This window comes from Plodia interpunctella, chromosome 23 (genome assembly GCF_027563975.2).
Source record: "Plodia interpunctella isolate USDA-ARS_2022_Savannah chromosome 23, ilPloInte3.2, whole genome shotgun sequence".
In the NCBI taxonomy this organism is placed as follows: domain Eukaryota; kingdom Metazoa; phylum Arthropoda; class Insecta; order Lepidoptera; family Pyralidae; genus Plodia; species Plodia interpunctella.
The window spans coordinates 754,567-778,081 of NC_071316.1; the positions used below are offsets into that span (position 1 = coordinate 754,567).

At 33.6% G+C, this 23,515-nt stretch overlaps 3 protein-coding genes and 1 long non-coding RNA gene across 18 annotated transcripts in view; 2 read left to right on the forward strand and 2 right to left on the reverse strand.

Moving 5' to 3' along the window:
* The window catches only part of LOC128680199 (muscle calcium channel subunit alpha-1-like), a 60,865-nt gene extending 50,404 nt beyond the window's left edge, over window positions 1-10,461 (forward strand). For 8 of the 15 annotated variants that reach the window (XM_053763140.1, XM_053763139.1, XM_053763144.1 and 5 more), the window contains 16 exons: window positions 331-516; window positions 869-971; window positions 1,230-1,387; window positions 1,509-1,606; window positions 1,683-1,771; window positions 1,919-2,059; window positions 2,318-2,483; window positions 3,596-3,764; window positions 4,018-4,117; window positions 4,197-4,299; window positions 4,391-4,474; window positions 4,785-5,278; window positions 6,188-6,291; window positions 6,659-6,765; window positions 6,855-6,921; window positions 7,065-10,461. In XM_053763140.1, coding sequence (XP_053619115.1) covers window positions 331-516; window positions 869-971; window positions 1,230-1,387; window positions 1,509-1,606; window positions 1,683-1,771; window positions 1,919-2,059; window positions 2,318-2,483; window positions 3,596-3,764; window positions 4,018-4,117; window positions 4,197-4,299; window positions 4,391-4,474; window positions 4,785-5,278; window positions 6,188-6,291; window positions 6,659-6,765; window positions 6,855-6,921; window positions 7,065-7,295 — 2,400 coding nt within the window. In that variant the 3' untranslated portion in view covers window positions 7,296-10,461. Of the gene's footprint in view, window positions 1-330; window positions 517-868; window positions 972-1,229; window positions 1,388-1,508; window positions 1,607-1,682; window positions 1,772-1,918; window positions 2,060-2,317; window positions 2,484-3,595; window positions 3,765-4,017; window positions 4,118-4,196; window positions 4,300-4,390; window positions 4,475-4,587; window positions 4,626-4,784; window positions 5,279-6,187; window positions 6,292-6,658; window positions 6,766-6,854; window positions 6,922-7,064 lie in introns of those variants that run through there. The other 7 variants (XM_053763151.2, XM_053763149.2, XM_053763147.2 and 4 more) reach the window with 6 other exon arrangements.
* Window positions 10,462-12,323: 1,862 nt separating this feature from the next.
* LOC128680201 (uncharacterized protein) lies at window positions 12,324-13,177 on the reverse strand. The gene has a single exon (XM_053763155.2). It carries the CDS (start codon window positions 12,985-12,987, stop codon window positions 12,340-12,342), a length of 648 nt encoding a protein of 215 aa, XP_053619130.1. The 5' UTR covers window positions 12,988-13,177; the 3' UTR covers window positions 12,324-12,339.
* Window positions 13,178-13,342: 165 nt separating this feature from the next.
* LOC128680200 (mitochondrial import receptor subunit TOM40 homolog 1-like) lies at window positions 13,343-23,478 on the forward strand. Its single transcript, XM_053763154.2, has 8 exons — window positions 13,343-13,573; window positions 14,620-14,687; window positions 15,962-16,153; window positions 16,631-16,762; window positions 17,899-18,010; window positions 18,558-18,634; window positions 19,001-19,097; window positions 20,234-23,478. Exons 1-8 carry the CDS (start codon window positions 13,444-13,446, stop codon window positions 20,371-20,373), a joined length of 948 nt encoding a protein of 315 aa, XP_053619129.1. The 5' UTR covers window positions 13,343-13,443; the 3' UTR covers window positions 20,374-23,478.
* On the reverse strand, window positions 16,756-17,999 carry LOC135309951 (uncharacterized). The gene is made up of 3 exons (XR_010370222.1): window positions 17,883-17,999; window positions 17,101-17,221; window positions 16,756-16,978 (listed from the first exon to the last, which is right to left on the reverse strand). It is a non-coding gene; the product is annotated as an uncharacterized LOC135309951 (long non-coding RNA).
* Window positions 23,479-23,515: the final 37 nt, after the last annotated feature.

A 23,515-nucleotide genomic window follows, 5' to 3' on the forward strand; every position in this document is an offset into this window, starting at 1 on the left:
GGTGTATGAACAACATTTGGGACAGTAACGCTTTTAACAATAGTCAACAAAACCTTTTGAAGATAGAAGGAGCACGACACAAAATGGCACTATTGTCATTTAAACGAAAATGCTATATTCATCAGAAAAAATAAGAAATCTGATAGTGGGAAATATTCCTTTAGTTTCTCCTCTACATAAAAGATTCCAGAACAAATACAATCACCAGTTACACTCATTATCATTTATTGATCACTGCATAACGATGACATACTAATTCTATTTTTCATCATCTAAAAACAATATTTCTACATACTAACAGTAACTCACCGTCACTGGTTCGCTTCACAGGAGAGTTCGATCCCCTCAATCAACTTCTTTCGTTTATTCCGAGTGATGAGGCTGGTGAAGCTGCTCTCGCGGGGGGAGGGCATCAGGACTTTATTGTGGACCTTCATTAAGTCCTTCCAGGCGCTACCGTACGTGGCGCTGCTCATTCTCATGCTGTTCTTCATATATGCTGTGGTTGGGATGCAGGTACTGTAAAAATGTTAAGTTCTCAATGAGCATCAGCTAAAATGTATTTTTAATAAATAATAAACCAGGAATACGCTCAGATGAGAGAGATTGCAGATAAGGATAAAGTTGTTGATATACTCGTACAGGATACACTATCGTATCTAGGTATGATAGTGTACAGAATAGTTTTTAAGATGATGAATACAAAAATAGGAAAAGGGGCAAAAATACTCTACATATTGTACACGTAATTCCAAGGTATTATTTATCAAAATGTATTTTCCAATTGAGAACTTTATAACACAATGGCTTTTGAAACTGCAGATGTAAGAATTTTTGGATATTATAAAATCGGTGGAATTCATTTCAGGTATTCGGCAAAATTGCAATAGATGACGAAACACCAATCACGAGAAACAATCACTTTCAGACGTTTCCACAAGCCATTCTAGTGCTATTCAGATCTGCAACAGGTAGGTTGTAAAAATATATAAAAGGTATATTTCAGTGTTCTTTTTTCATAATTTGTGGAAAATTAAGGCAAATGTGATTGTTATTGTAACAGTAGGAATAATCGTTTCTTATAATATGATGTCTTACAATATTGGTTTACATGATAATGATTGTATTTTAATACAGTCATAGGTACTTACAATAATTATAGATATTTAAAATGCTTCAAAAATTTCAGCTATTGAACTATTTGGATATTTATTCCGTTTTGATTTTAGGCGAAGCCTGGCAAGACATAATGATGGGTGTGTCTCCGGAGCCCGACGTGAAATGCGACAAGAACTACGACGAGGAGGGTGACGACGGCGGCGGCTCCTGCGGCAGCGTGCTCGCTTTTCCTTACTTTATCTCTTTCTACGTTTTGTGCTCGTTTTTGGTAAGCCTTTAAGTTTTTATACAAGTACTTATGATTATCAGCATTTTTATGTATGTTTTGTACTAACAATACTTTCATAACTTCAGTGACTATAGAATAATTAATATAATATTTGTTTTAGATCATCAATTTATTCGTCGCCGTCATTATGGATAATTTTGACTATTTAACTCGAGACTGGTCAATACTGGGACCACACCACTTAGATGAATTTATAAGGTATTTTGTGAGTTCAAGTAGCTTGTTTCAATTTTAAAGTTCTTTCTTCATATACGTATGAATATTTTTGTTTTAGATTATGGAGTGAATACGATCCCGATGCAAAAGGGAGAATAAAACATTTAGATGTAGTTACTTTGTTAAGAAAAATTAGTCCACCTTTAGGTAAGTCGGCCATCCCGTTTATTACTGTTGCTGTTAGTGTTATTATATCAAATAATATAATTTTAGCATTTCAGGTCTTTACATCTTTTTGTTATCAATTGTTATAGTGTATATTTTTGTTTTTAACATTTTATGTATTATTTTCAGGTTTTGGTAAACTTTGTCCTCACAGAGTGGCGTGCAAACGTCTCGTGTCTATGAATATGCCTTTAAATTCTGACGGTACTGTATTATTTAATGCGACACTTTTTGCGGTTGTGAGAACTTCGCTGAAAATCAAAACTGAAGGTAGGATTTTTTATTTAATTTTATATTTTTCTACTATTATGTCCCCCTTCTCAGTCATGAAATTAAACAGTTAACAATTTTTTACTAATAGCACCATCTAGATATATCATGTTTTATATACAATATATATTGTATGACTTTTTTCAAAGTAGATTAAGGTGTAAGTGATATAAACTAAGGGGATATATCTTTTATATGCCTATTTGTTTTTCTAATAAATAGTAAATAGATAAAAATTTGTTCATTCGACTTTTGCAGGCAACATAGACGATTGCAATACAGAATTACGAGCAGTTATAAAGAAAATTTGGAAGCGGACGTCTCCGAAACTACTGGATCAAGTCGTGCCTCCTCCGGGAGACCCCAACGAGATCACTGTGGGCAAATTCTACGCGACATTCCTCATACAAGACTATTTTAGAAGGTAAGTGGTGTAAACTTCAATTTAAGTTCCAAGGTTTTATTGAATTAATTCAGATGTTTTTTGTTTGCGAAGAAATTTTTGTCACGTGCAATGCAGTCGAGTGAGAAGTTTTAACTTATAATTATATTATTTTTATCTATTTTTTCTATAATGTTAAGCCACTTTTCTTTTTTTTTCAATCGATTGTTTGGATCAAACATCAGATGGAGGTTTATGTATCTATGTCAAGATTTTTATCGTCTCCTTTAAAAATGAGGAAGTTAAAGGCATCACGAACGAAAATTTGTACAACAATTGTTGATATTATTTTGTATTTTTTGTCATTTTCCACGACTCTTTGTTGAATTTGGTTCTCACTGACACATTTATTTTTGTTTCATAGGAATCACGCGTAAGTAACGCAAGGAACAGTATGTTATTTAGGAGAAAGAATGTACCCTTGATAGTGTTTTTATTTTCAATGCTACAGTGGCCCTTTACGAAATAGATTTAATACACGAGTAAAGTCTATAAATAACAAACCAAGTAAACGTTAGCAACATTAAAATTGTCAATGACATCCTGCATGTTTTACTATTAAATTAAATACAAATAAAATTGACCACCGTAATAGTCTTGATAAACATTTTGCCCCTCTTTATCTGCGGCTTGCTTCCAGTAAGCATGACTTTTTGATACTGAATTTCCCTTATTTCGATAATTTTTGTTCCTATACTATATACTTGTTGTGTTTTTGTGATATTATACCCAAAATAATTTTAGTTATTAGAACAACAATGAATGAAACTGATATCTCTATAAACATTTTGGCACAAATAATATTAGCTTTATTATTTTATTATCAAAGTCGTTTAGAAATATATAACGAGAACATTTCTTAGATTTCAATAATTACTCACGTTGTTCGTTCACTTTTATAGAAAAGAGAAAAATAAAACTTATATGCTTATACTATATTGTAAAATTTAGAGACAATGTAGTCGATACACTTCATTTAATTAGTTATAGCCATTTATAGTTGCACTATTAAAAGATTTAAGTGAGTATTTACAAAAGTTAATAATAAATCTCCTCATATTGATAAATTTTCTGTCATGTGTTCGAAAATAAAGGTTCAAGAAGAGAAAGGAGCAAGAGATGAGACAAAATGATGAACAAAATCACCAGATGACGCTACAAGCAGGGCTCCGTACTCTTCACGAAGCTGGCCCTGAATTGAAGAGAGCAATATCAGGGAACTTGGATGAAATAATTACAGAATCTGATGTTCCTATGCACAGGGTGAGTACAGTAGATGATCTGATTGGGTATAAAGTTGGTGCGGCGTTAGTCATCGCCAATGTGAAAAATATTGCTACTAAATGAGTAGTAATGGTTGATATAGATAGGATATTTATTCTCAGAAGTAGATCATGGAATGCCGATAACGTTGAAGAGGCAACAAAATATAGCAGTACATTTCAAGAAAATCTTATACAATAATGGCGGTATAGCATTAATTTATTATGTGCATTAATTTATTTATTGCTTGCAGAGAAACCATTCGTTGTTCGGTGGCGTTTGGTCGAGTATTCGAAGACATGGACCCAACAGACACTTCCATAGACACAGAAAACCAGGCGAAGGCCCAGGAGGTATAAAATTTAATAATAACAACTAGGTAAAATGCTAACATCATTATCTTCGTTCATGATATTTTTCGATTTATTGCAGAAGGCGTTGGCAATCATTTGAGTTCGATGATGCAGAAAGAATATGGAGTTGGACCATTGCCTCTAGCACCAATGGCACCTATGGCACCTATGGCACCAAACATGTAAGTTATAGCACGGTTTTCATAACTGACAAAATCAAAGAGATATTCATAAATATTTCAGCACATTGAATTAACTAAACATTAATTTTAGGGCAAATGGACAACCAAAAGAACAAATACCATTACGGCCACTGATATTCAATGGTGAATCGGAGAAAATATATCAAGTGCTAGAGTGAGTATTTAAAGTTTTAATGGACAACTATAACAATTACTAGATGATCTAATTTATGAACTCGAATCAACTCATAACTAGAATCCGAATAAAATATGCTTATTACATTGCAGAAGAACCACAAACGATCTAAAGAACGCTATTTACGAAGGTAGTCACGTGTGGTTTTGTAGTGAATTTGCTATTGCGATTTAGATTGTTCTCTTTCTCAGCACCCGAAACTAACTCTTAAACAACTTACATTTTTTAACACTTACTACTTTATTTCACTGCCCACGTGTGGATTTCGGTAACGTATTAACACTAATAGTAACCAAAAATCCAACTATCCAGAAATGCTCGGCCAAATCGGTCTAGCATTTGGCTGTGTGAATTACCTAACAACGCCAAGCGAGAACGCCGTAAGGCCATCGCCCACCGTCTCCAGACAGAAAATACATCCGGAAGACTCGACATCGTCAAGGGAAAAATTGACAGTTCCAAGAAAAGCGTCGCCGGAAGATAAAACGCCATCTCCGAACCCGATAGATAATACTATACAACCAAAGATATCACCAATGCTGGCAAGCGAATGTACGCCCACAACGGAATCGAAGACAATGACGTTGTATGGTTACAATGCTGCAGCGAAGCTTCCCTTTGCATTTTCTCGTGCAAAGGAGAGAGTTTGCAGAGGAGGGGAGAGGCGGAGTCTGCGGGCGATGAAACCGGCGGTGTCAGGTCGGATGGTGCGCAGCGCCTCGTCGGGGGCGGCGGCCTCGCATGCGCCGGCCGCCCGGCTTTTAGATCGCCCGCACTCGCCAGGTCTGCACCACTCTCACAGCTTTCTTCTGTGGTTGCATTTGTTTATTACTGTCATATTATTGTAAATCTAAATAGATATTTCGAAATTATTATTAGGCAACAGATATTTTTTTAACTTGTTTGGTATTTACAAACCATGCGAAGAAAGCTTAGAAGGTAGCGAAAAATTACCACAATTCACTGATATTTCAAGCTTTTCAGGGAAACTGATATGATCCAGGATAAAACGGTATAAGAAAACACAATCACACACATGCTTTTGCTCATCATACGATTGCAATTTTTACATTAATATAATAAATTATACACATTACACACCCTCGAACACCCTTGCACTATTTATTAAATTAAATAACTTTGAAAAATAGGTTCGTTCGAATCAATGATTGTTAAGCAATTATTAACCTTTATAACGATAAATCTTAACTAAAACATTACTAAGTTCATTAATTTCTATACCAGCATGTATCTAACACATCGTTTATAAGCTATAGATGCATTAGAAGATAGTAACAAGTTTAGAGGCTTTTAGAAAACATTTTGTTGAGAAGCATCTTTTGAAATTTGCACGAAAATTTTAATTAATCACAAGAACTGATAATTTGTAAATAGAAAACATATTTAACAACTCAGTCATGCTTTTAGAATAAATATAGATTGCGTCAAGTCAAGAAGCTTTTTTAGAAAATTAGAATAGTGATAGTAATGTAATACAAAGCAACTGTATAATTCAAATTAAATAATTATATTCGAAGTAAAAGCAGTACATAGATAATTTCTTAATTTTTCTCGATATGCATAAATTTAAAGATTCACATTGTTTAATTCACAATTCCGTTACAACATGACGACAGGAGTACGTCATCTATGTAAATAATAAGAACTTTAACGAAAATATTAATGTTGCAGGAGGCGATAGCTCTGGCCGTGGTGTCATATCTCTGCCGGGTAGCCCTCGCGGAAACAATTCCTCAGTGCCCGTGGTAGGCTCAGCGGAGAGCCTGGTCACCAGGGTACGTGAATAAATTTTATAAATGTATTTGATGACAACCCGAGATTAGATCTATCGATGTCAGGTCATGATGGAAAATGATCTTTTTCTGATTGGCCCGGGTCTTGGATGTTTATGTATGATATGTATTTGTTATAAAATATAGCATCATTGAGTTAGTATCCCATAACACAAGTCTTGAACTTACTTTGGGACTAGCTCAATCTGTGTGATTTGTCCTAATATATTTGTTTATTTATCTATTAGTGCGATCACCTTAGTGCATTTTTAAATGCCTACATTACGAAAGTTAATTTTGGTGTCAACAAATCGCTATATTATTTATGAACTTCTTTTGTTTTTACATCAATCTAGAAATTCAATTTTAGGTACTCGCCGAACAAGGGTTGGCTGCATATTGCGATCCTGAATTCGTGAGAAATACCTCCCGTGAAATGCAAGAAGCGCTTGAAATGACCCAAGAACAAATGGATAGGTACGAATTTCTAATAAAAAATAACTATTCTCAATGGTTGACGATCTTAAGGCAAAAAAACTATTTTATAAACTTCGTTTTTATTGTAGAGCGGCGCATCAGCTAATGGTACAAGAGAGAAATTTAAAGCAAGCGCAGAACCAGCAGCCCCAAGTTGTAAGTATTTAAACCGCATTAATCCAGTTATTTCTTTGGTTGCGTCTTGTATTTAGAAGATTTTGCTGTAAACCGCATCTTTTTTTCTTTTTGTAGAAATCTTAATTTTAAACCCCTATTGATTGTCTAAAATGAATGTATAGGGTACTATTTGGGCTGTTCTAGGGCGACATCCTAGCCCGCCAATACCACCCTTATCATCAACCCGCAACAATGCCCCCCCCGCCTTACAAGCGGTTATAGCAGCAGCCGAATCACAGCGCGCGCCCAGCGTCTGCGCAGAAAACCAAGATGGCGGAGACGCCGCAACGATCCGAAAAAAATGCCGCCATCATCACAGGAGAAAACGGAAGCGAAGACCAGTGTTGGTCTAGAGAACTCAAATTGATACCGTATTTTATCATCTGATATTTTTTATCTCCAATGTTATGCTCAAAATACCTTTGTTACATTTTGTATCCTGACCATGACCAGACAGTTTGGTAATTACGCTAGGTATGAATTGGCAATGTTCTAGAAACTATCGATAACATGAGTACACAGTGAGATTTGTAGTTATATAGCGTACGTTATGAAAATATTTGTAAAGAAAAATTAGGATCGTAGTGAAAACTATTGGCTGGCCGCATTTTCGCGTCTGAAATTCGATCCTCTTTTTATCTCTAAAGTAGATGGACGTAAGGTATTAGAAATTTTGCGAATTTTGAGAGAGAAGGTAATTATCTCAAAAATAAAAACAATAATAGTGATGAGATAATTATTAATATAGGTAATGTACGAGTTCAAATGTTTTTTAGATCTAATAAATTACCCGTTTAAGATAAATAGGTAAATCTTTACCTATTTTGTAATTTTATGCGAAAAGAAAAATAGGTTAAAACTAGAAATGACAGGGCAACAAAGAATACTTAAAACAGAACTTTACTTATATCAGAAGTAGCATAAAATCTACTTCAAAATATAAGTTACAAATTCATAAATTTTAAATTTCCAATTTTTATTAGATCCTTGTGACAATACCTGTAGGAAAAATGTACTGACTATATCTTAGCCCTTATGTGGGAATACAATTTTCAGTAGCACTTGAAGGTTAGGTACAGTTTATAAATTACTTTGAAAAAATAATCAATTTATTTAGTTATTCTTTTTTATTTACTGTAGGTATGTACTATTTTATAAACTGTACTTATTCCCTAAATGTAGGTATTGTAGGACTAAGAAAATTCAGTTAGAAAATGTCGTGACATGAATGTCGTTAATATCGATGATTTATTTAAAACAACTTCTTTTGAAGTTCAATTAAATTATAAACAACGTTGACATCTTCTAACTTATTAAATCCCTCTATAAAATGTAATTGCATGTAAAAACACATTATAAAACAACTTTAAAACATCTAGATATGTGTTACAAAAATAATTTCGTAATAGATTTAATGTGTTACAATTACTATGGTTTGTGAGTTGAATTCCCGTGCTTGAATACAGCCGTGTACAAACATAGGTAAGATGCTATGAATCTTGTCAACGCGAACCCACCAGCGGGATAGTTCAGTGTGGGAATACAAAGTCTGATATTAACTTTTTCTGTACAAGTTATACAACGTGATTGATATTTTACATTTGTAATATTTTTATAAATGCCACAGAAAGCTCATCTCTGAACATCATTCTGTAGTTAAATACCAGAAGCTACTACTAATTTTAAATTCAAACATTCACTTTCTTATAACTAGGTATTTATCCTGCCCTCCACGTCTGTCTATAATGAAAATTATGAACTTAGTATAATTATGCGGAAATTGAGCTTTTCGTTTACATCCTATTGGGACATAGAAATCAGAATGTTGGGAACATGGCCTTCCATATAATTTTGACAACTCCCTTTAACTGCTGATTGCTATTGTCATTTTTAAGTCATAAAATAGAGAATAAGAACTACCTAGGTACTTTAAAAAATCATTAGAAATACGATTTTGATTTCAAGTTAGCACAATCTGTTAAGAGCAATTAGACAATTTGACAGCAACCATGATTAGATCCGTCGACGAACAACGCAGACTCTGCACGTCGACATACGTCAGAGTCAAAACCTATGGAAAACAACGGAGCCGTAACGTACTGCGTGGACGCAATGGATCCTGGCTCTAAGCTAGTGCAAGCAAATGCAAAACAGAAATAAAATAGAAACAAGTTACCTATGAAAAGCTACGCGAAGGCATTTACGATAAGTCGATTTCGATAGCACACATACTTATAGCACATGGTCATCATAAAATCATACAATAATGACATTGAAAATAAAATATTCTAAATTCAAGTCTGAATAATTGGGGACTGGCAATGGTGGTGTTTATATTAACTTTTCAACGGAATCTCGCCATTTTGTCATACGACAAAATAATGTTTTTTTAATAAAGTATCTAATACGTCACAATGCCAGTCCACAAATAACTTTTGTCTGTAAAATGTGTACTTTTACCCAGTACAATCTAGAAAATTCCGTTTCGTACGATTCCAGGATTTCTTTACAATTTATAGAATTTTACAATTAGCTGTATATTGTCGTAAAGTGTCCCCTAGTAAGTGCCCTTTTTGACTATTGATGGAAGTAGTTAGGAAGTTACCTGGTCATCCATGAGCCACATTCCTCTAGGGTTAAGAAAATAATCAACTTTCTAACATTAAACCATCTTATTCATAAAAAGCTACCAAACGCTCAAAGACATAGTTTATTAAAAATATTTACCTTTAGCTCTGTTTCCCCCGTAAAGGATAAAGACGAGATGTTGTCCGTATGTTTTCTTTCTTTACAAAGATGGATAGGAACGGGAGTTTGTTAAAAAGTTAACTTTTTATGAGCAAGGTAATTCTGTAACCCCTCTTAGTGTGTATATTGTTTTTAATATTTTATATTTGTATACCTATCTCATTTTGGGTCTAATATATTGATAATACCTTGATTCTTCCGGCTATCTCTTTCAGGTGCCAATATTTTCAAAATTCAATTCAATTCCATGTTGCATTGTTAAAACTTTTTGCTTTACAATAACGAGATCCATAAAAACGCACAATATATTTTATTTTGAAAGTTTTAAAATTTTCATATCATTATATTCTTCCCTTGTTAATAAATTTTTAAATTCTATTGTTTAACCTTTAGATCATCATTGTTAATTCTATTATAAAATTTAACAACTTTGTTATAAACTTATTGATTTTAATGGTGGATATGATTATTGAATTTTAACATTTCCAAAATGTAATATTTGCAAGAAGACAAAATTGTAAATATTGTAAAAAATTAAGTTTTCAAAACTTCGTATTATCCAATATTCATTCTTTTAAGTACATTTTTATACTCTAGCGTGGTGGCTAGCATAACTTGATTGTATATAATTATGTAAATAATTGGAATTCGTAAGAAAGATATATTTATTCCGTCAATCATATTAAATTGAACATAATTAATTATCTATCTATATTTATTGTTTAAAAGATTGTAAAATTGTTTTCATATAATTAAAAATTTGAAAAATTATTTTGCCTCATTTTCAGTTCATACAACCCACATCCACACACAAAACCCTTACGCATAACTGGGTTACAATCGGATATTTATAAATAAATTGGGTCTGGATTATAGCATCTATTAATAGGTGAGCGTTAAGATGGCGGGACCAAGTCTCCAATTCAGAATATACAATACATCAAGGTGTTTGTATTATAAATGTACTATTTGTACCCTTAACCAGACATTTGTACCTCTAAAGGTTATAAAAGTACATGAAGAGGTCCCTGGTCCCGCCACTTTGACGTCAATGTGGCGGGATTTTCTGGAAACACTAGACAGAGGCAGGTTATTTACATCCAAAAACTTAGTACTACATATGTACTCCACTTACAATACAATTGTAGGTACCAATTGAAGTTACGTGATTAAAACATTGGTCCCGCCATTTTGATCATGTGTTTTTGCTGAATTCATATGAAAATCGTTAAAACTGAAGAAAATTTTTATGTGGAAACTTAGTATTCTCTAACTACATAAACGTGTAATTTTCATAGTCATAACTTAAGTACATCAAAAGTTATCTATCATTCTTAGACTCCGCGATCTCCGCTTCTAAATATCTACCTACCTACACACGTAACGCACACGCTTGTCAGCTTAAAGCTGGTAGTGTAACGTAAGTACACAAATAAAATTGGAATATTAGAAATTAGAATATTGGAAATTAGATACTACTTAAATACAAAGAGCAAAATTTTCGTTTTATATACCTAATTGGACATCAAAAGTTAATATAGAAGTTAATATATATAAAATCAACAGGAGTGGGATCAATAATGGGACAAATGTATGTATATATATATACACTAAAATCAACAGGAGGGGATCAATATACATACATTTATCGAAACTACTTTGGGCTGTTTTATTTCTGCATATTTATATCCATTTCAAAAATAACAATGTATTACGAATAATATAAAATGAAATTTTTGTTCCTTGTTTTTAAGTAGGTATTCCAATTTTATTTGTGTACTTACGTTTATTATTATTATTAATTGTAGTCTACACTACCAGCTTTAAGCTGACAAGCGTGTGCGTTACGTGTGTAGGTAGGTAGATATTTAGATGCGGAGATCGCGGAGTCTAAGAATGATGGATAACTTTTGATGTACTTAAATTATGACTATCAAAATTACACATGTTTATGTACTTAGAGAGTACTAATTTTCCACATAAAAATTTTCTTTAGTTTTAACGTTTTTCATATGAATTCAGCAAAAACACAAATCATCAAAATGGCGGGACCAATGTTTTAATCACGTAACTTCAATTTGGTACCTACAATTGTATTGCAAGTGGAGTACATAATATACTAAGTTTTCGGATGTAAATAACCTGCCTCTGTCTAGCGTTTCCAGAAGAAGTGTGTGTTAAAGTGGCGGGACCAGGGACCTCTTCATGTACTTTTATTACCATTAGAGATATAAATGTCTGGTTAAGGGTACAAATAGTACATTTATAGTACAAACACCTTGATGTGCTATATTCTGAATTGGAGACTTGGTTCTGCCATCTTAACACTCACTATTTATAGACATGCAAAAATACATTGTGCACAAAATATAAACTCAACAATACATAAGGGATACACATCCATGACGCAGATAATTCTGAAAAGTAATCCCACAGTTGTCTACATAGGTATTAAAGTGACTTCTATACTTAGTTTCGGTAGGTACTTAAAATTGAGATACAATCATGAAATTAACATACACTTGAAAGTAAAATTATGTAATTTATGAAGGACATTAAATATTACATAAAGGTATGTCAAGATTGTATAATTCGTCATTAAAATGACCATACATATAAAATAAATAATAATGTAATTTATAAAACCATTTATTTATCAATCAAAGTCCCTCTCACTCTCTTTTCTGTAGTCTGTACAGGCGTCTCTGCTTGCCGTTTATTCATTCCTTTCCTCTCGAGTTGCTTTTCAATGATCCTGGCATTGTTTGCGTAACTGTCGGCCACTTCTCTCGCTTCTATTTCATCTTCTTCCTCATCTATAGTTGAAACAGTAACAGAACTGAATTTACCCATATTCTTTGTATGTTTTGTGACCATAATTTTCTTGGGTTGAGTCAAAGCGACTTGCTTATAGATGTCAGTAACGCCACTTTCGCCTGCCGTTTGCACTAACGCCCCTCGCATAATAAAAACTATATTGTTATCCTGGTTGTGCTTGTAATATAAGGGTACTGCACACTTCTTGCATTTCATCCTGTACTGCCTCTCGATGCCTTTTTCGCGCTTCAAGTAAATGGTCTCATCTGGGTCTGATGTGATTTTGTGTGCATGTTTGGAACCGTCGATAACGCGCGCGCCGTCCGTTGGCCGCAGCGGCAAGCGGTCTATAGTACAGTCCAGGATAAGGGTCATTTGTCCGCAAATGCAGTAATAGATATGCAACGGTTTCGTTTCATTGTATTCTTCCTGATCTTTGGTGTCTGAGCAAACAATACTTCTTGACACGACTTTCGGCATTTTAAAAGTTTCTCAGCGAATAGCGACGAATGATATATTTTCACAAGAAATAGTTAATTGTTTTTAACTTATTTGAATAACAAAGAACTAAATGGATTGGACATACAATAACAAATCGTTTTTATTTACTCCTTACTCAATCAGATTTTTAAGTAGGTACGTGTACGTACATTACATCAATGAATTGACAGTGACACATTATTAGTTGGCATTACACACAAATGTTGCCATAAAATAAATAATGAAAATAGCCATCCATTAGAAAACAGAGATAATATATCGTATTCGTTATTATTAACAAGTTATTGAGTTATTTTGTCTATGACTGCAACTTACGTTGGTAACATTGGCTGTCAACTTCACACCGCTGCGATTGTCTTTTATTCCACAGATTTGTTGCACATGTTCATCGATTTCTGTGGAATTTAGGGAAAGTATTAGGAAATCTTCAATAAAATGGGTGCTATAGCTAGCAGATACCGTGTGTCTAACGCGGGACTCACAAGCACCGACTTACAGAACATATCAAATGAACATAAACGTGAAAACCCCGGGACATTGGATGAGTTGCATAAAAAGACGAAAGGTAAGTGTTCTGAATATTTTAGAGCTATTTAAAGATATAATTGGTGGTGGATCGCGTGATAAGCGATCTGGCAGCTTGTTGTCATGTCACATTCAGTCAGAAATCGTCTGTAAACAAACCTAGATGTTAGTCAAAAAGTTTGGTTAACTGTGATGTAATGGCTTGATTTTCTACTTATTATTCCTAATTATGCGTTCAAAATGTCGTCCTGTAATTTGCATACTAATTTTCAAGTATATTTGAAGTAACTTTTACTAATTATAATTTTATTAAGTGGGGAAACTTCTAATTTCACATGTTTCGAAAGTTATCTGTCTATTCTCTGATAAGAAATGCTCAAAAGTACGCTGCGATGAGTTATGTGCTTTTAGTTGGCTATGTCGAAGGGTATCTCTAAAGGACCTTCCCTTTTAAGGGAATAATGTTTATTGACTGGTCATGAACCTGTTATACTTAACAGATAGCTCTTCTTGTAGTTGAATCATATTATTAAATCATGTGGTATTTATTAATGGTGTTAAACTTGCATGAATATAGCCCCTTTTGGGAGTAGTTCAGGAAGCTTGAATTTCGAATGTGAACCTATTTATCAATCCTAATAATGATTCTTGTTATTTGAAGGTTTTTTCTTCAAAACTTAATTTCCATTATGCCACAATCAACCTAAACAATGTCTTTAAAAAAAATGATCTATACTATTTCAATCAGTATGATTAGTCCATATGTTTTGGTAAAAACAGACAAAACATGTCAATCTGTAGAATCAAGACACAATAGATAAACAAATGTTTGTCCAGTGTATTTGCACTGGTTCATAAGGTAGACAGTAATATATTTTTGTGTGTCTCCAACATAGGAAATATTCTCAATTTAATTAAATAGTGAATTGACTTTAAAACTATCAAAATTGTGTGATATAGGCTGCCTAATAAATGAATCATATACAATTAATAGGTCATTAAATCATCCATCAAAGAATTTACAAAAGTGTTTATGATGTCGCCTTGTATTTTGAAAATGCTATTTTCCGATTGTTTGTTTTGCAGAAGTGATGCCAGTCAACTTTGAGGGTGGCAAACTGATGTTCAACAAAGGCATCTCCAATCATTTCCAAGTAAGATAACTATTCATACTATAAACAACAATTTGTACTTCAATATCCCACCTGCTGATGAGAAGCTTCCACCGGAAGACAAACTGGGTTGTTTGTAAATCCCTTATTTGACTGGTACTGGTTCGTTTGATTAGATATTGTGACAAAATCAATCTCATTGCTAAAAGTGCATGTGGAGTGTATACCACAGCCAACCCCAAATCTATACAAAAAGTGCAGTATTTTGCAGTGTACACTAACCTTAGTGGCATAGTAAATTGCTAATTGACAAATATCCAAAATGGCTGAAAGCTAAGTTTTCTGAAACTAGGCTACCTTATCACCTTTGCTATAAAAGAAAATTACTTCTGTGTTGTATTTGCAAGGTCTTTTATTTTCATATTCGATTCATGTACAGTTATTTTATGAAATTAAAAATTAGTGAAGAATTATGTCATATAAATGTTTCATATCAATAAATTTGATTCAGTTAGGTCTGTCTCGACTGGCGGCCATTTTGTCTATGGGAAAATGGCAACCTCGCAAAAAAAAATTTACCGTGCATTCCTTTTATGTTAAATGTCATCACTTTCTGTTGGTGTCTATAGCGATAGATAAAACTGTGGATAAAACTATAACCTTTGTCATATCTTTTGTTTCGCTCATACAAGAAAGAAATACATATTAGAAATACAGGAGAAGAAAAAGGACAGAGTGCTATATATTATGTCCCTCACCATGTGTCTACAACATCCAGCTTTGCATGAAATTAGGTTATTGGTATAGAATTTTACTATCTCATTTGAGTATGTTAATTGTGTTTCACATCGACATATATAAATTATAATCAGCACTCGGATCACAATCATAACCTGTTTTGATATACTTTTTGACTATGTACATTATGTACTTTTATATATTATTAGAAAGAAAAAAAAAAACATTGTAAGAAACAATAATGGTAAGCCGATCTGGCATGATAGGGACCAACACTGTTCAAATGAGTTTCTTTCGGCATTTCTTCTCAGCAGTGGTCGTTCCGAAATGCCAGTAGTTTGTAGCTTGTGAGAAATAACTATAAATATAAAGATTGACGAGAAAAAGTGCCTGTGAAGGTCTAATTTCTGAATAAATGATTTGAATTTGAATTTTATGGTATCATTTTTACATTTTTTTTGGTCAGATCCAACCTAGTGGAAACATTGCTAGTATAAATAAATCCACAAACAAGTATTACGGAAGTATTATGGGATATGACGTTTGTATCATCATAAATTGTTTCATTTTGTTTCTAGATGTCCCACACACTTACTATGAGTACAGCGCAGAATGGTTACAAATTGGGAGCCACATACATCGGCACGAAGCAGATATCACCAACGGAGGCGTTTCCCGTGCTGCTGGGCGATGTAGACCCGTCAGGGAATGTCAACTTCAACATTATCCACCAGCTCACTGATGAGATCAGGGTGAAGGGTGCTGCACAGGTGTTTATGCCTTTTACAAGCTATTTCTGTATCTATCCACACTTTCCATACTAGCTTCTGGGCTGATGAAATTTGCAATAGATATAGTTGATGACCCGAGGTCAAACATAGGTTACCAACAAGCTGCGGACAAGAAATAAATGTTCTGTCACGCTTAATTAAAGTACTGAACCGATTTTAATGAGGAATGGTATACATGTAGTTAAAGACCTAGGATACTTTTTTCAAATTTCTATACCCAGTAACGACAAATGGGTGAAAGTTTGTATAAGAAAAAGCTACAAACTACTGGCATTTGTGAACGACAGCTGTTGAGAAGAAATGCCGAAAGAAACTCATATAAACAATGTTGGTCCCTGTCTTGCCAGAATTAGACTTAGCACAATAAATTTTCATTAACTTAATTACAATTAGCTACATTATGTCCTCACTCTCCTTACACAATTTAATTTTCATACTATATTTACTATCCCATAGATACAAGAGTGCAAGTTGACCACCACACAAGGCACGGTGGAGTACAAGGGCTCGGACTACACTCTGGCCTTCACTATGGCCAAGCCGGACCTCAACGACAAGTCTGCAGTGCTTGTGGGACACTATTTACAGGTGAAAAAATATTTTGTTAATGATATAAACAGCTATGTAAAGAGACTGAAGCGATATAATGTCCAGGAGCTCACCTCCAGTTACTAAGAAAGGTTGCTACCACTGGAAGTGCCCTTAATGTTAAACTCATTTGCTACAAGTCAATGATCGGTCTGATTTGATGAGAAAAGAAAACTATATTCCCGTTTGACGCCGGTTTTATGAAACATCTCCATTCTGTAAATTAATAAATATATTAACACAAATTGAGCTAGCCCCATAGTTCGAAACTTGTGTTACGGGATACTAACTCAACGATACTATATTCCATAATATATATATATATAAATATTCAAGACCCAGGTCAATCTGAAAACCCGGATCGAACCCGGGACCTCCAGCCAGTGTAGCAGTCCGGCATGATGACCATTAGGCCACGAAGGTGGTCAAAAGATATCTTTTTCTACTATCATTCTTGCACTGTAACAACAATAAGGCATATTCATATTGAAACTAATTTATAAAAAGGACGCGCTCTTAAGTCACATTAAGCGTTACAACGCTTAGTGTGACACGCCTGGTTCACATTTTCATTATTATTCTGTTCCATAACATCCCTATATGATTTGTCCATACCCATCATTAAATTTAGATCTACAAAAGAGGTTCTACATATAAATCGTTGATTTTCCGATTCATCTTGTTATATATTAGTAACTAGCTGATAACCCGCGGCTTCCCTCGCTTAAAGCCCTCGGGGACAGTTTAATTGGAATAGTTGAAATAAAATATCCATAGCGCATTTAACATACACACAGCGCCATCTAGTGTTTTTATTGCAAAGTTTATTTTATTAGCTTTTAGCGCCACCTATAATAGAATACAGGTTTTTAGCAAATCCCACGGGAACAATAGTTTTTTTCCGGTTTGAAAGGTACCCAATGCCCTACTCTGTACTTCCAACTATATGTATGCAAAATTTCAAGAAGATTGGTTAAGTAGATAGAGCATGAAGTGGTAACAAACTTTCGCATTTATTTTTGGATTCCCTAATAGTGTATATTTCCTACACTTTTCTTTATATTTGGTCTATCCAACCAAGTCGAAACATTACTATACATAAATCGTATCCTATACATACACATGTATGTTGTCAGTCGGTGACGAAGCGACTGGCGCTGGGCGCGGAGCTGGTGTTCCAGTCGGGGAACAGGGTCATGGGCGGGGAGGTCGCCATCGCCTCCGCCGCCGGCCGCTACTGCATGGACGGTAAATTTATTTCTATTTATTTACAAACTTTTAGCGTTAATTTTCCGGGAAGAAAGGTCATAGGGTACCTTTCTTCCCGGAAAATTAACGCTTATCCTTCTCCATACTTCAAACTGTAACATGACACACAAAACATGTATGCAAAATTTCAAGAATATTTATTGAGTAGATAGATCGTGAAGGGGTAACGAACAAACTTACTTTCGCATTTATAACATTAGTCGGTAAGTTAGGATACATAATATAGATAAACATCCAAGGCCCAGGTCAATCGGAAAAAGGTGAGTGAACAAAGACAGATTTATTTACAGTGTTTGTCAGTATTTTCAAATATAACCTTGTATACCAGAATTTTAATAATTCAATAATTTCGGAAACCAAAATCGTTTTCTCGGTCTCCTGTAGAGCCGTGCTTAGTGACGCTTGTGCTATTGATATAGCACCGGACATAGAGATTCATACCGCAAGTCCTTTATATTTTGTCTACTGAAGTTATTAAAAAGGCCTGCAATAACATGTATATTTTAGATATTTAATTTCGTTTCAGATTCTGAAGTGTCCGCGACAGTGGGAGCGGCTGGTTTCCACTTATGTTACTTTAAGCAGGCCAGTGAACAGTTGCAGGTGTGTTTGCGTTTATTTTGGATAAATATTTAATCCACAAAGGCAACGTGCTTTGGCAAGGCCACGTCTTGGTACCCGATAATTTACAAAAGATAATAATAAAGGAATAACTCTCTCTCTCTCGTCTGAGCGTTATCCCGGTTACTTCCTCAGCTATTGAGCGTCGGAGCCCAGGGTCCGCTAATAAAGGAATAACTGTCATTACATAAATTGGAGCTAGCTGTAAGCGCAATGCAAAGTCTGACCACAGTGAGTGAGTGACAAATTAATTAGGGAAAAACCGGTGAGAAGGAATTTCAAGAGTCAAATTACTAAAAGCGCTCTTTGATGTGTGGAACTTAATAGTTGAACGTTGTTATTTCTTAGATTGTCGCGGAAATTGACACGTCATTCCGAGGTATGGAGTCTGTGGGCACCATAGGATACCAGGTCAACATACCAAAGGCGGACCTCGTGTTTAGAGGTAAGTTTATTTATGTATTAGCTGGATTTAATTATATATTAACGCAAAAAATACCCTATGTCACTCTCCTCACACCAAAAATCATCTCAATACATTGATCCCTTTTGATGTGATAGAAAGACAAAAACACTTTCACATTTATGATTTATCAGTTACTTAGAAAAAAAACATTTTTGTTTTAATTTCTTGTGTGATTAATCTTGCCTACTTTCTTTCTATATCAATTGCTAACATAACATTAGAATTTTAATTGAACATAGGATTGCCAACACTACTATAGATATATAAATAATATAGTAATTTAAATATATATTTATTAAGAAAACCAACAGCGTACAATTATAAAAATTACAAAAATTTTAACTATAACAAAGCCAATAACAGGTTTACTATTATAAATAGCTTATATAGCTTTTACTTAATATAGCTTTTACTATTATAAAACCGATATTAATGAGGAAAGTTATAACAATACATTTTCTTAAAAATTAAATAACACTGCAAGAAGCGTCTACACACAAAATAGTTTTAAACCTTTTACTAATACTAGACTAGATACGAACTTACTCTGAAATAAACTTAAGTAGTTGTACACTTCAGTATACCTCCCATGGATTATTCTATGGGTCTAATTAGGCTTTTAATTAGTTGCCTTCTAATTAAAATTTAAAAATGTAAACAAGGAACTTTTAATTTATAATGTTTTAGATTTTATGTTTGCAAAATGTTTACCTACCTGCTCACAACATTTGAGTTAATTAATTGTGGAAACTTTATTGATGTGTGTGTTATTGTATTATTAATATTTTTATGTGTAAGGCGATTGTATGTTTCCCAAATAAAATAGTTTCGTACTAAATAATATAGTAATTTAACACCAGACATCTCTAACACATTACAATTTACTAATACACGTATTATGGTGGCCACCGCTTTTGGATTTGCTACCAATCGTCCCGGGAAAAAACCGAAGGGCTACCATGAAACATGACATTGCACGTCCACACATTCTCATTTTTTTTTCATGATGCGCTTACACAACATGGGAAAAGACAACTTGTAGACTTTAGTAACGGGCTACGTGTTTGTATGTTTCATAGTAGGCCTTTGAAATAATACTAAACCTTAATCTTCAGGTATGGTAGACTCGAACTGGAACATCGGAGCGGTCTTGGAGAAGAAGCTGCAGCCTCTACCGTTCACGTTCGCTCTGTCGGGGATGGCCAACCAGGCCAAGCAACAGTTCAAGTTCGGCTGCGGGCTCATCATCTGCTAGTCTGCGGGGAGGATTGTGTCTGGGTTGCCAGTGTTGTGTTGTGAAAGTGCCAGAATCTGTGCAATAATAATTTGTGTGAAGCAGTTCAATACATGGCTCGTCTTTTGCCAACTGCCGTGCATAGAAGACCTTAAGGTTGATGATGAGGCATTTTCTGTGTCTTAATATAATTTACTGATCGACTCATATAGAAGTGATAAAAATAATCAACATTCTCTTTACACGGCTGGATAATAATAACAATTTTTGCTATGCGAGTAATAGTTTTTGTGATTTTAATGTGAACATTTGGATTATCGTCCACTTTATGTAAAAAGTACTGGTCGGATTATTTAGAAATTTGGTATGATACCTGGTATGACACATAGAGTTTTATTGCAATATTTTTATTACTTGATTTGATTTTGGTAATTTTCATAGATATATTATGGCAACCCCAACACTATGTTCTATCAAGTGTCCTGTTTTTTCACGGAGTACGATCAAGAACTATTTATTTATTAGTCCATATGAATAGTTCATGATTGGTTATCCGTTACCTCGCTCTACAGGCTTGTGAATCATCCCCTATAGTAATCATAGGGTTAAAATGGCCGAATATAAATGAGGGTTATATTAAAATAAATATATATGTTCACTTTGAATGAAAATGTGTCTAATTCGCCCAAGTTTCTATTTGGCCAATTTGACTAATAATTAAATTAGTTATAATAGTAGTATGTATGTAAATAAATAATGTTTGCAATTTCACCGGTTATTGACAGATAATTTCTCGGATTGACAGTTGATAATTTTTATAAGTGACATGATAATTTTCTGAAATATTCAATTAGAAGCATGGGATTTTATGGTAATTTTGAATGATAGAATTTTATCGATGTTATGTATATATCAGGTATATAGCTATTATAAAAATATTAACATGAGGTGTTGATTTTAATAGAAATATCATAAAAATATCATGTCACTTAAGAAGTTTATTCTAAACTCCAACTAGGACGATGAAGATTTCAAGTGAAGTCGGATTAGGTAATATACACTTATCTTTGAAAGTCGTCATTTTTAAGACATTTTTTTTATGTAACTTCGTACATAATGCCTATAAATAACATTGAACCTTATTACTGTCGAAATAAAAACTCTTCTAAGATGACATATTGAATATTCTTGAAAATAAATGTTGCTATGCGGCTTATTTCTGTCACATCATAACACTAGAATTAAACAGTGTCTAAATAAATTTAAAAACTTCCGAAAACAAATTAGAACAAAATATTTTATACGAGCATCCTACGCTTTTTCTAGGATGTACTTGATATTTTTTGTTTATTCTTTATTATATTCTATGTATAATTTTACTACTTGTGTATATTTACTTATGATTGGAAGCAATGAAATTCTCCAAAAATTTTCAGTCCACCACCTCTATTCTTATTAATTCTACTACACCTTCAGGAATTACATAAGGTCGAATTTCGTTATAATATCTTTGCAAAATATTTTTAATGGCGTTTAATTGCAGCGTTATTGAGAATTAAATGCTGTCCAGTGTCTCAACAGTGTTTATTATCAAATCACTCTCTAGTTTAATTAAATTCGATTTTCGACTTTATTTTCACTAAATAATGAGACTTGTTTCTTAACAAGAGCTTTCTGGAAATAATACTTTCATTTGTTGTATGTAAATAACCAATATATTTATCTGTAAATACCCTATACTGCCAATATTACGGCTTTAAAATTGTTTTAATCCGTGCAATCGCCAATTCAAACATTTAATGCCAGTCCAAAAATGTAAAGCTAATTAAATATATTTGGTACTTTGATTTATTCTTGTAAGAAACGTTTTAAAATGCACAAAATCACATTTAAGTTAGCCCCTTTTAATTTAATACTAATAAATTGAATGGCGATAATAATCACCAAATCACCGGCGCTAAGTGCGCTGATAATTTTAGTTATCTGAAGTATTTAAGTAATGATAGTTGTGAAACTAGTATGAATCGGAACATTAATTTGATGCATAAAATGTGTGATTGTTTCGTATTTTGGATATGTGGAAAACCAAAGATGTTGTAGTTGTTACTCGGTTTTCTTTATATTTGAACTGCCATTCATTCAACAAGTGTTACAGTTTATGGTAGTTCCACTTTACCTACGAATTGTAATATTTTGTACGACTTTGAACTTGCTGCTTTATCTCTCCTTTAATTTAATTATATATTAGCCTCGAATATGGGAGAACGAATAACACATTTCACAGCCAAAATGCAGACAAATGATAATTCCTAAATTAATGATTAAATGCCGTATGTGTGTATGTAGCTTTATAAGCGGTGTATGTGTTTTCTTTTCTACAAATCTGTTTATTTGTTATGAGTATTGCTGTGCACCAGTGTCGCATTTAAAGCGCGATAAAGTCACTCTAGATGCCATCCATTTCGGAAAATGCACAAGAGGCCATATTTCTTATATTTCACAATTTCTAACAATATCGAACTTTTTTTTTATTAGCCTATTGTGTCCCACTGCTGGGCTAAAGCCTCCCCTACTACTATCGAACCACTAATATTATATTCCAAATTCTAATTACATACTGTTCATATTATTATAAGGTAACTGCAAATGATTTGAGTATTCTAACCTATTTTATCGCTCTTAAATGCTGCGTTGATAATTATAATTGTTCTTTGCTCAAGGTACTCTAGAGTGACCGAAGCCCGAAGCGATATTTTGACATCGCGCGTATTCAAGATTTCCTGATAATTAACTGTTGTTTAAATACACGCTTTAATGGGATTAGTGTGGATAATACAACATAAAACTTAATGCTACAAATTTCTGCTATTGTCATGGCAACATATTTTTTGTACTTTTTGTGACAAAATTTGCGGTCGCGAAGCACGACTATGTATATAATGTTGTTTTAACGCCTATATGTTTTCTTCCATTAGTTATTGATATGTGCGATGACGTCAAAATACACTAAGGGCCAAGTCTCGACTTGTTGCGCCTAGCGTTACTATTGTAGATAGAAAATGGCGGATTGTACATAAAGCCTGTTGTTGAAATGTTTATTTTTAATAGAGTTATGTTAATAAATCATTATGTAGTTTTATTTTGCGTATTTTTTTTCCTTGTG

What these genes read in the sequence shown, in the direction of transcription:
- LOC128680201 (XM_053763155.2), bottom strand. Translation starts at nt 12,987, where the DNA reads ATGCCGAAAGTCGTGTCAAGAAGTATTGTTTGCTCAGACACCAAAGAT.
- LOC128680200 (XM_053763154.2), top strand. Translation starts at nt 13,444, where the DNA reads ATGGGTGCTATAGCTAGCAGATACCGTGTGTCTAACGCGGGACTCACA. An exon ending in GCATCTCCAATCATTTCCAA is followed by an intron (nt 14,688 to 15,961) that starts GTAAGATAACTA and finishes TTTTGTTTCTAG; the next exon opens with ATGTCCCACACACTTACTAT. An exon ending in CGGCCGCTACTGCATGGACG is followed by an intron (nt 18,011 to 18,557) that starts GTAAATTTATTT and finishes ATTTCGTTTCAG; the next exon opens with ATTCTGAAGTGTCCGCGACA.